Genomic DNA, 12,433 nt, shown 5'->3' on the forward strand with positions numbered 1-12,433 from the left:
TTTATAGCATCGAGCAGCTGTCATCGCGAGAGTTAGCAGTTTAACAGTTTGTGCAAAATAAAATTAAATAAAATAATAATATGTTTCAAATAACATGTTATAATACTTTATAAATTCGATTAATATTTTTGACAGTTATCAGCTGATTTCTGTCAAAAAATATTAATCGCGGACAAAGTGTATATTATAAGTATATATTATAACATATTATATTATTTACAACATATTATTATTTTAATTATAATAATATGTTATAAATAATGTTACATACTTATAATATATACTTTAAATATATACTTATTTGTCCGCGATTAATATTTTTTGACAGAAATCAGCTGATAACTATCCAAAATATTAATTGAATTTAAAGTGTTAAAACATATTATTTAGAACATATTATTTTATTTAATTTTATTTTGGACAAACTGTCAAACTATTAACCATCGGGATGACAGTCTCTCGATACAATAAATATAACACAAAACGCAAATAAAGGCAGCTAATCAACATCGCGAAAAAGAGGCAACAATACTTGCGAGAATCTACTTAACATGGCTTTTTTTAGAAAGGCACTAGAACAACATTTGTACCATTCCTCGATTTTATTTGAAATTAAAAAGAATGATACAGAAATCAGCTGATAATTGTCAACAAATATTAATTAAGTATAAAGTACTATAACATTTTAGTTAAAACATTTTATTATTTTAAATTTTATAACATAATATTATTTTGAACTTTAACTAGCACAAATTAACGTTTTAATCTTTAATCAGCTGATATATGTAAAAAAATATTAATAAAACGTTAATTTGCTAATTAAATTTTAACATAATAATATTTAAAAATATTAAAATAGTAATATGTTGTAAAAAATATGTTATAATGCTTTATCTGCGATTAATACTTTTTGACAGAAATCAGCTGATAACTGTCAAAAATTTTAATCGAGTTTAAAGAATTATAACATATTATTTACAATTTCCTATATTACTATTTTAAATTTTATAATGTATTTTTATTTTAAAATTTAATTAGCAAATTAATGCTTTAATCAGCTAATTTCTGTCACAAAATAATCAAGTTTAAACAAACTTTATATAAACAAACTTTATATAAAAATATCATTCTTTTTTAAATAAAACCGAGGAATGGCGCGCGCGTAGCGCGCGCTTGTGTTATTCTAGTGTAAATATAAAAATGAAATGCGATCGAAATAAATGTATAAATAACATGATAGGTTCGAGCTACGAGAAACAAAAAAGTCAATGGCATGATACGATTAATACGAAGAAATCCGGATAACAAGGGCACCGATTTGGAATATGATAGTGATAAAAAGGAATATGTTCCACGAAGAATAACAAGAGCTTTGGTAAAGACTACTAAGGAGAGTCATGCCGGCAAACTAATATGGGGATACTGCTCAGGATGGTGGCCAGGTAAATATACCGAGGATAATAATTACAGCGATATATATTATATGCTTAATAGCACTCACGATTTATAGCTCGCTATGTGATGTTTGGAAATTAACGATACCATATTGAGGAAATTGTTATAGAAAGCTTTCTTTTTTCATATGATCTATAATTCGCGACAGAATTCTATTTCTAGTATCTATTTCTTCTATTTTTATTTTAGTATCATGTAATACATAACAAAAATATTTAAAAAGTAAAGTATATATACATATATCTCTTTCTATATATATATATATATATATATATATTGTTTTATTTTCTCATTTCGTTTAATCTAATCCTAACCTAATATAATTACGCGCGCGAAGTGAAGTTGTATGCATATTATTCCTTGATAATGAAATCTTAGAAATTGCAACGCATGCATAAAAATTATTATTGCAATCAATGCATAAAACATTAATTAATTATGCTTAATAGAACTCACGATTTACAGCTCGCTATGTGATATTTGGAAATTAACGATACCATATTGAGGAAATTGTTATATAAAGCTTTCTTTTTTCATTTGATCTATAATTCGCGACAAAATTCTATTTCTAGTATCTATTTCTTCTATTTCTCTATTTTAGTATCATGTAATACATAAAAAAAATATTTAAAAAGTAAAGTATATATACATATATCTCTCTTTCTATATATATATTTTTTTTATTTTCTCATTTCGTTTAATCTAACCCTAACCTAATATAATTACGCACGCGAAGTGAAGTTGTATACATATTATTCCTTGATAATGAAATCTTAGAAATTGCAACATAAAAATTATTATTGCAATCAATGCATAAAACATTAATTAATTATGCTTAATAGAACTCACGATTTACAGCTCGCTATGTGATGTTTGGAAATTAACGATACCATATTGAGGAAATTGTTATATAAAGCTTTCTTTTTTCATTTGATCTATAATTCGCGACAAAATTCTATTTCTAGTATCTATTTCTTCTATTTCTCTATTTTAGTATCATGTAATACATAAAAAAAATATTTAAAAAGTAAAGTATATATACATATATCTCTCTTTCTATATATATATATATATATTTTTTATTTTCTCATTTCGTTTAATCTAACCCTAACCTAATATAATTACGCGCGCGAAGTGAAGTATGCATATTATTCCTTGATAATGAAATCTTAGAAATTGCAACATAAAAATTATTATTGCAATCAATGCATAAAACATTAATTAATTATGCTTAATAGAACTCACGATTTACAGCTCGCTATGTGATGTTTGGAAATTAACGATACCATATTGAGGAAATTGTTATATAAAGCTTTCTTTTTTCATTTGATCTATAATTCGCGACAAAATTCTATTTCTAGTATCTATTTCTTCTATTTCTCTATTTTAGTATCATGTAATACATAAAAAAAATATTTAAAAAGTAAAGTATATGTACATATATCTCTCTTTCTATATATATATATATATATATTTGTTATTTTCTCATTTCGTTTAATCTAACCCTAACCTAATATAATTACGCGCGCGAAGTGAAGTTGCATATTATTCCTTGATAATGAAATCTTAGAAATTGCAACGCATGCATAAAAATTATTATTGCAATCAATGCATAAAACATGAATTAATTATGTAGTACATAACAATTCAACATTTAAATCTTACAGAGAACAAAAAAATAAAATTTTCTTCAAAATACCTGCGCTTCCGTTAGATTCATGCATCTGTACAGGTCCACCACACTACACGCGTTGCGCGAGACTCGCGAGACTGACTGACTGACCGCAAGACTCTGAGCGGCGGTGTCGCCACCTGATGACTAAACCTAACTTCACAGGCAAGAGTGAGCCGGGCCCGGCGAAAGCATCTCTCTCTTTCTATCCTTTCCATTAGGTGCGTGCATCCCATACGTCCACTATGCTGCACGTTTCACTCAAGACTGATCCCCACCACCGACCGCAAAACTGCGCAGCGGTGTCGCCAACTGACGACGAAACCCAACTTCACAGCCAAGAACGAAGCGGAGCCGACGAAAACATTTCTCTCCTTCTATCCTTCCATTAGATTAGCGCGTCTCATATGTCCGTCACGCTGCGCGTCTCGCGCGAGACTGAGTCTCGTGCGAGATATCTCGATCGCGAGATTGATGATCAGTCTCGCGAGCTGTGTAACGTGATGGACGCATGGAGACGCTTGATTCTAATGAAATATAGGTGTTTTAATCAAAAGATTCTTGTAGAAAATTCTATTTTTTTGTTCGCATTTTATATTAAAGATTTAAACATTGAATTTTTATGCATTGTATAATTAATATATTTTTTTATGCATTGATTGCAATAATAATTTTTATGCATGCGTTGTAATTTTTAAGATTTTATTATCAAAGAGTAATATACAACTTCGCTTTGTGCGCGTAATTATATTCGGTTAGAGAGAGAGAGAGAGAGAGAGAGAGAGAGAGAGAGAGAGAGAGAGAGAGAGAGAGAGAGAGAGAGAGAGAGAGATTAAACAAAATGAACAAATATATATACATATATATTATATATAATATTTCTCTTTGAGAGAGCAAAAAACACCCGAAATATTAAATACAAAAATCAAGACAGGATTTTTACAATTTTAATATATATTATATATATTATATATATATATATATATATATATATATATATATATATATTAAAATGTGACACATAAAATTGTAAAAATCCTGTCTTGATTTTTGTATTTACTATTTCGGGTATCTTTTGCTCTCTCAAAGAGAAATATTTTTAAAGTCGAAACATATAATATGTTATAGCTCTGATCGTCGATGCCGAGCATGTAGGAATGGCTCCTATTTCCGGCAAGTTGTGGGTCTATTGGATCGGAGAATCGCAAATATCATTGGTAAATTAGCGGATTGTTCCAACTATAGAAATCTGTATGAAAAAACAATGATCACTAACGTGATTTTAGCTCAAGGAAAAAACGCAAATTCAACCGTTCTCGAGGAACTTGGAGCATCGATTGACGCAACCGCCTCGTAAAAATATTCGTACGCGTGCCATTGACGCGACTATACAGGTTCTTTACTATCTTCGAGAATAAAATTAAAAAGACAATAAGAATTTACATAAGGAATTACACTTCCAAAAATGCGATGTGCCGTGTTACAATTATTTTAGATGCTTCGCCAACGTTTCGACTGTACTCTGACAAAGCCTTATTATTATTGGATACGACGGAATATAACTGGATGCGAGAGCTGTAAGTAAAAAAAAAATCTTTTTTATAATAATTTCACACATATACACATATACAACATAGATAATAAATTATAATATATTTGGTTTAACAGTGGATGACCTAATATTTTATCCATACCCGAAAAATGTACAAGAAAGATTGAATGTTTTGAGAGAAAAGAACGCCAAAACTACTGAGAAATTTATATCAAGTCAGAGAAGTATGTTTTCTTCTACTTTTATGATTTAAATTATAATATCGATGTGTGTAATATATTTAAAGAGTTAATTTTTTACACTCTGATTTCACATAGGCTCACCAGAGACATCACCGACGAAGAAACAGGTTGTTGAAAAAAACAAAGATATAAATACAAGTTGGAAACAAATCGACGATGAGCGTTTACCTTTGCAAAACCAAAATCCTGGTGTAATAGCCTGGGCAAAAATCGCTGGACATTGTTGGTGGCCTGGTATACCTTGAGCGCATTTGTTCTAGTTTTTAAATTTTTTAAAATTTATTTTTTTTGTAAAAATTTTCTTAGTCTCTTTTATAAATACAAAGAGTTTTTCTTGTTTTTACAGCGATGATTATTGATTATCGCGACTGTTGTTTGAAAGATCCGAGTTTTGGTTGTCAATGGATTATGTGGTACGGCGATTACAAAGTTTCGGAGGTGATAAGAAATTTTATATATGAGAAATTCCTTTTTTTTCTATGTAAGGTAGATTAATTTATACCTTGCATTTAATAGGTGCGTCATCTAGAATTTTTGAAATTTCACAAAGGACTGGAAAAAATGCGCGACTATATTCAAAATACAGTTAAGCAGACCTATCTCGAAGGTGTGCTTCAAGCTGCAAAGGTAAAAAATACATGAAATTATTTATCTAAAATAATAAATAATTACATAAGTAATTTATTTGAACGTGATATGTATATGAAATAAATTCTCTTCCAAAAATTTCCAAAAGTTTCTCCTACGACAATTGAATCTGACTTTTTAGGATTATTGTTCGCGTTTAGGATGCCCTACGGATAACTGGACTTTAGATAATGTCTTTGAATATTTTTCGAGTATGAATAATATTCACGTACCATATAACCAATTGCAAGTTTCAGACTCTAACAAGATATATGATAAATATTCCGACGAGATAGTAAAAAAGATCAACGAATTTAAATCCAAGCCGGATGTAGATGCTGAACGCAAGAGTGATATAAAAACGAGTGGTGAGTTAGATTACGCAATGCATATATGTGTATATTATAGACTGGCGTTCTCTAATACTAAACTTTTTATTCATATTTTAACCGCAGGTGCTCTACGTCGCGTAATATCAGGAGAATGCGCGATGGAAAAATTATGTTTGAAATGTTTGAGGTTCCCTAAAGATGGAATGGAGGAACATCCGTTCTTTATAGGATCTTTATGTAAAGAATGTTCGGTATGAGACAAAAGAGACATCACACTTTCATACATTTTCCGCAATAATCATACAAAAATAATGTTTATTTCAATCAAATGTATTTTTCATCGGAATAACAAGAGTTGTTTTATTTCAGTATGCGTTCAAACCATGTATGTTTGTGCATGGGAACGATGGCAAGTGCGTAAGTATTCGGCAGTTCCGCGACGATATTTAAAAGTTGAAATATTAATGACGCATTTTCACGTTTGATTTCAGTTTTATTGCACAGTTTGCGCCACCACCGGAACTGTTCTTATTTGTGATTCAGATGATTGTCCACGGTTGGTTTCCCTCGCGTTTGAGAAGTTTTAACTTAATTCGTTATCACGGAATATATTTATTTGTTTAATGCGTTATTGATTTCAGTGTCTATTGCACTGCCTGCTTGAAATTCCTGATATGCCCAAAATCGTACGAGGATATGCTGTTGGAAGATCCATGGAAATGTTTTCTCTGCAGAGATGAATCTAAACAACTTGCGAATATGTTATTGCGTCCGCGATTGGATTGGAAAGATAAATTTTCCAGAATGTTCCGCACAGCCTCTAATCTCGCGTCCGATGACGTAAATCTTGCAAGTTATAAGAAGGAAAAGAGACCCATACGTGTGCTGTCACTTTTCGATGGTTTGAGTACTGGTAAGACAAAATTTATTATATTATTTATTCTTTGTTAAATTAATCTTTATATCGTTGTAACTGATTTCACGTTGTAAAGTTTACGCTTTCGAAAAAGATAATTCGTACGTTATATCATAATATTTAATAGGTTTTCTGGTGCTTCTAAATTTGGGGATCGTCGTGGACGTTTATTACGCGAGTGAAATTGATAAGAATGCCTTAACGATTAGCTCCGCTCACTTTGGCGATCGAATCACTTACTTAGGAGATGTGAGAGACATAACGAAGGAGAAGATTCAAGAAATTGCACCGATCGATTTGTTAATAGGCGGATCACCCTGCAATGATTTGAGTCTGGTTAATCCGGCGCGATTAGGTCTTCACGGTACTTGTCAAATGCTACGTTATAAACGATAGTCATTTGCGATAATGATTCTGATCTACTTTTACGATCGTAGATGCCAGAGGAACGGGCATTCTCTTTTTCGAGTATTGTCGAATTAAAAAACTGATGAGGAAAGCCAACAAAAATCGCCACCTGTTCTGGCTGTACGAGAATGTTGCTTCGATGCCGAGCGAGTACAGATTAGAAATTAACAAGTGAGTTTTGTGAATCGCTTCTTCAACGACGCGGCGCGGCAGCGGGTAACATTATATCACGCGAAATCAACTTGTTGCGTTAATTGCAGGAATTTGGGGCAGGAACCCGACGTCATAGACGCAGCAGATTTCTCGCCTCAGCACAGACTGCGACTTTACTGGCATAATTTCCCCTTTAATCCGTATATGCCGTTGTTTCAAAATCAACAGGACGTTCAAGATAAGCTTACGCCGAATTTAAATCGTAAGGCTCTTTGCAAGAAACTACGCACGGTTACATGCAGAACGGGCTCCCTGTTACAAGGTAAAACATGTCGCGCTCATTCTTTGTTGAAAAATTTTTCTATCGGAAAAGATTCGTCAAGATTCTTCTTCTTTCTATTCTAGGAAAAGCGGAAGCAAAACCAATTATGATGAAGGGCGAAAGTGATAGACTGTGGATCACCGAGCTTGAAGAGATCTTTGGTTTTCCGCGACATTATACGGACGTGAAGAATTTATCGGCTACAAATCGGCAGAAATTGCTCGGCAAATCTTGGAGCGTACAAACACTTACTGCCATATTGCGACCTTTATGTTTTTATTTTAAGTGCAATGAAGATGAGACGAGCAACAATAGTTTTGCCTTGCATGGAGATATCTTAACTCCGTATCGCGGTAAACATTTTTAGCAAAATTTTGATCGCGAGCAAACAATCAGTATAATCAGGAACGAATCATTTTATTTCATATATCTTTGGTATAGAGATTTGTATGGTGTGTAGGCAGTAATTTTATATATCTAAAAATTTTATTTTTTACGTATACACACATCTCCTCTTTTCTATGTTACTTGTCAATGATCAGTGTAATAAATTTGTACATGTATGTATATGTATATATAGTATGTGTATGTATATGTATATACATATATATAAACACATATACTAAATTCTATACATTGCTTGATATTGATTGGTCTTTTTATCAAACAATAAAAATTAAAGAAAAAGCTTTAATATATAAAAAAACAAAGAGAAAAACAAGTTAATGAGAACCAAGCGCAAAAATAAAACGCGCATAAATATTTTTAAAAAATAAAAAATCCTTTAATTAAATGTTTCGGTTTCTCGGACTATCTTCAATAAATGATATAAAAATCATATGCTTCGATCACGATCATGTGCTTCACTACGATTCAGACAGAAAGTAAACGAATCACCCAATCGGTTCCTACTTAGAAATTTTAGACGTAATGATAAGACATTGCAAATATATTATCATGCGTCAAACAAAATTCAAGAGAGGGAATGCAATGAACAGGAAACCAATTCATCTAAAGGATTTTTTATGGAGATATTTATTCGCGCTCTGCTTTCTGCACTTGGCTCTCATTAGCTCGTTTATTTCCTTGTTTTTTTATGGTCTTCTTTATGTTACAATTGTCCTCAAAAATATATATATAAAATATATCTGCAACTATGTTATACACATGAAGCACGTACTCTCTTTCCATATTCATCTCCAATGGAAAATCAACGAATATTTAAAAGGCGCAGATTGTACAGTATGTGTACTTATATGTATGTGTATTTTATTATTAGGATTTACTAGGACTACGCTTCTTTTGATATCTCATCCGAAAGTACCCTCTGCGCGGTTCGCGACTCGTCGGCAACATTGAATTTTCACTAACATAAGGTGCGCCTGGATGTAACTGTAAAAGCATCGGAGGAACTGGAATACAGCCCGCTAAACAGTTAACGTGCTGCATGATCGATATCGGCAATGGTGTGTTTATGAACACTTGCTGTTGTTCCATATCGACACCACGAACTATTCCTGTATATGTAATTATACACGAATTATGCAAAATATCTGTTAAGAAAACTTTACGCAGAGATATCGCAGTACTTACCGAAGCCGTAACATGTACATAAGGGCGATCTTTGCGTCAATACCCGAAGAGTGGAGATATTCGTCGACTCTTGCGAAGATTCCTCTGTTAAATCTATACCACACAGCGCTACGATATTGCCATTTACGATGCTCAAAGCATGCGACTTCGGTATGCCGAACAATCGCTGAGGAATAATGCACAGGGAAGAGAAAGGCGCTCTGTAAACACATAGCAGGACGGATTTATATTTCTGCTTAACGCTCGCTATTGTAATATATAATGAAATATAAATACTGACGTATACGGCACTGCTTGGTTGATGCTGCGTGACAGTCCTGCGTTGTAGTGACTGAAATAACAAACGTTAAAAAATTAAAAATTGACTGAAATAGCGAAACGTTAAAAATTAAACATTGACACGTGATCGTTAAAAACAGAACCTTATGAAAGACAACAGTACTTACAAAGAATCATTGTTGTCGCGTACGATATCGCTGAGATAAGACATCAGCACGAGCTCGCGTTGCTGATACGGCTCCATGTTCCACTGATTTGGTCCTTGATCAACTGTTTGCGTTCCGGTGGTGACAAAGATTTGCGCCTCGGCCGGAGAATGAATGATACACAAATCGTGCTCGCACGGCCTATCCCAATTAATAAATTTCTCGTCGCAAAACGTCCATGTGCATTTCTGTAAAAGATAAAGTCCTTTTTCAAGAATTCGAAGAATATGAAAATGCATCTATTATATCTGAAGAGATTTTATGTTACCTGTTTATTTACGACTTCGGCGCTAAAGACGTTATCGTAATTGTTCTTCCTTTTCGACGACATAATCTGCATGATAATCGATGGCCTGATCAGTTTTATCGTGAAAATTGCGATATCCCAGCCTAGATTTTGCGAGAAACCCATCGTGTTCACCACAATAGGTAAACGGCACAGTTCAGGATCCCTCTTTAATCTCTCGATCAGCATCTTGATACCCTCCAGGTAGCGGGTGACGCATCGGGCAACGTTCACGTCGTCGATGAACAGCTGATAAACCGGTATTTTCAAATGCGTGAAATTTGGCCCCATTAGCGGCTGCTCGATCAAGCTGTACGAGATGCAACCAGGCGGTGTACACTCCGCTTGACCGGGATCCACGTCCACCAGGATCACCCTTGAACACTCTTGCAACAGATTGTTGATCAAGTAGCGCACACTGGTGGATTTGCCGACGTTTTTCCCGCCAGCGATCAGCGTGCAGGACCATTCGTTCGCGCGCCAGCGACTCAGCATCCTCTGCGCGATATCGACGATACAGGGATCAGTGATCAATCGTTTACAGGTGGAATTGTTATTTGATTGCTCGAGATGCAGCTCGGCTTGCAATATTATCTCGACTCGCTTGGGATCTGTCCAAGGATAGTAGCAGAAATTATTTACGTCCGGGAACAATCTGAGGTACGAAAAGTAAATTTTCAGGAACAACGTCAGATTGTTTTCGAAATTTTGCAGCACGAGGACGGCCTCACCCGGTTGAACTTGATCGATGTCGGCTTGCAGTTTGCTCTCGGAATCTCGAGTGATGCCTTCCGCAGCGAGTGCTGTCCAGATATTTTCGATATTGTTATCTTCCGGATATTTCTTGCTGGTTTCTATAGCGATATTGCTGTATCCTCGCGGAGAATACACTTCCATGGTATTGGTCGACTTATTTAATATGTACCCGTAAATTTGCACAGCGCCATATAACACTTTTACCAACAGCTTGCCGATGAAGCCTAATTTACTCTCGCTTTTCATTATAACTATAACTATGTTTCTTATGCAATAAAATGCTGGTGTCTTTTTATTCCGCGAAGACTGTGTGCAATTTTGAAGATGAGAATTCCTATACACTTTTTCTGTATTGCTATCTATTGACTTTTTACTCTTAACATTTTTGCACTTAGGATTTCTCTTACGACTGCTTATATTATTGATGCTATTTTCTAATTTACTCTCCCTTGTATTTTTGTTTTCGTTATTTTTACCTGTATTTGATGGCACAGAGCATATCTGCATTTGCATGTGAGTATCATGCTTAGGATTTATAGATTTAGCGACTATAACGCAGGCTTCCTCGTTGGAAGGTGCATCTGTTTTAAAGATGTTATTGTAAAATGTTTCCTTGTTTAAACTTGTCTTTTGTTCTTGTTTAAATATCTGTGGTAGATTTGGTGACACGACATCATTTGAATGCATTTCAATCACAACTGGTGAATCTATATTTCTTTTCTCTTTTGGAGCAATTTGAATCTGATCGTCTGTATCTTCATCCGTCTCTTCCTCAGAATTATCCGACTTCCAATCATTGTCCATTTCCTTATCCGTTAGTTCCTCAGAACTATCCCATCTTATAGAATTAATCGTGGAATCTGGAATTCAAATAAAATTATGTATAACTATAATTATGTAAACTTAAGAAAAAATAATTAGATATAATTAATTAGATGTAAAATTAATTGACTAGATAGTTTTCTGTTTAACTGACACATACAAACGCATTAATATAAGTAAAAAAATCTATTTTTACATGGAAAGTCATGCAATTTGTTGATAGTTACTTTACTATTTAAATTTGTCTTTCTACAAAAAATTAATGGTTTGGTTGCTTCATTCGCAGAAGAACAAATTGACTCGCCTGAAGGAATATTCTGTGCATTATCAATGTCCATATTATCGAAATTTACAGTGGTATGTTTGTAAGCCAACATAGATTTGTTTTTGCCGACAGAATGTTTCTCTATCTTACGTGTTGTCAGTTGTCTATAAAATCAAAAGTAAAAGTAATGAAACAATGTTCAATAACAATATTTTAAATAATGTTATATATATTATCTTAAACAGTATATTATACTATACAACCATATGGATACATGAAAGAATGAGTATTTTTATTTACTGTGATTTTGAATAATTTTACTCACGTTGCAATTTTTTTCAATTTAGTTTTCTTTCTCTTTATCCGTTTATTATGTTTAACTTTCATTAATAAAGAAGGATATTTATCTATTTGTGTTTATGATTTTTTAACCTAACAAATTCATACACATATCTACGTTTCACTTACGATCGCCAAGTCAAATGTAGAATAGAGAACAGGTTGCGCTTGCAGATACTTCTCTATTCTGAACCTCTTTATTCTAAAC

The 12,433-nt window shown here is 33.2% G+C and overlaps 2 protein-coding genes across 4 annotated transcripts in view; one reads left to right on the forward strand and one right to left on the reverse strand.

Annotated features, from left to right (window-relative positions):
* Dnmt3 (DNA methyltransferase 3) overlaps positions 1–8,237 on the forward strand; it is a 140,809-nt gene extending 132,572 nt beyond the window's left edge. For 2 of the 3 annotated variants that reach the window (XM_083043664.1, XM_083043665.1), the window contains 17 exons: positions 1,241–1,442; positions 4,256–4,344; positions 4,414–4,521; positions 4,623–4,704; positions 4,796–4,903; positions 4,997–5,155; positions 5,268–5,359; positions 5,438–5,548; positions 5,691–5,916; positions 6,004–6,131; positions 6,250–6,297; positions 6,372–6,436; positions 6,522–6,793; positions 6,924–7,160; positions 7,234–7,375; positions 7,465–7,679; positions 7,763–8,237. In XM_083043664.1, the coding sequence (XP_082899790.1) occupies positions 1,241–1,442; positions 4,256–4,344; positions 4,414–4,521; positions 4,623–4,704; positions 4,796–4,903; positions 4,997–5,155; positions 5,268–5,359; positions 5,438–5,548; positions 5,691–5,916; positions 6,004–6,131; positions 6,250–6,297; positions 6,372–6,436; positions 6,522–6,793; positions 6,924–7,160; positions 7,234–7,375; positions 7,465–7,679; positions 7,763–8,046 (2,568 nt within the window). In that variant the 3' untranslated portion in view covers positions 8,047–8,237. The remainder of the gene's footprint in view (positions 1–1,240; positions 1,443–4,255; positions 4,345–4,413; positions 4,522–4,622; positions 4,705–4,795; positions 4,904–4,996; positions 5,156–5,267; positions 5,360–5,437; positions 5,549–5,690; positions 5,917–6,003; positions 6,132–6,249; positions 6,298–6,371; positions 6,437–6,521; positions 6,794–6,923; positions 7,161–7,233; positions 7,376–7,464; positions 7,680–7,762) is intronic. The other variant, XM_083043666.1, reaches the window with a different exon arrangement.
* A 139-nt stretch (positions 8,238–8,376) lies between these two features.
* Positions 8,377–12,353, reverse strand: LOC145939396 (polynucleotide 5'-hydroxyl-kinase NOL9). The gene is made up of 7 exons (XM_083043670.1): positions 12,212–12,353; positions 11,926–12,050; positions 10,026–11,659; positions 9,719–9,945; positions 9,553–9,603; positions 9,273–9,472; positions 8,377–9,196 (listed from the first exon to the last, which is right to left on the reverse strand). The coding sequence occupies exons 1-7, from the start codon at positions 12,271–12,273 to the stop codon at positions 8,955–8,957; spliced, it is 2,541 nt and encodes an 846-aa protein (XP_082899796.1). The 5' UTR covers positions 12,274–12,353; the 3' UTR covers positions 8,377–8,954.
* Between the last annotated feature and the right edge of the window lie 80 nt (positions 12,354–12,433).

This window comes from Prenolepis imparis, unplaced genomic scaffold (assembly GCF_030444845.1).
Source record: "Prenolepis imparis isolate NDT839.2.m4 unplaced genomic scaffold, iyPreImpa1.0 SCAF_8, whole genome shotgun sequence".
Lineage (NCBI taxonomy): Eukaryota > Metazoa > Arthropoda > Insecta > Hymenoptera > Formicidae > Prenolepis > Prenolepis imparis.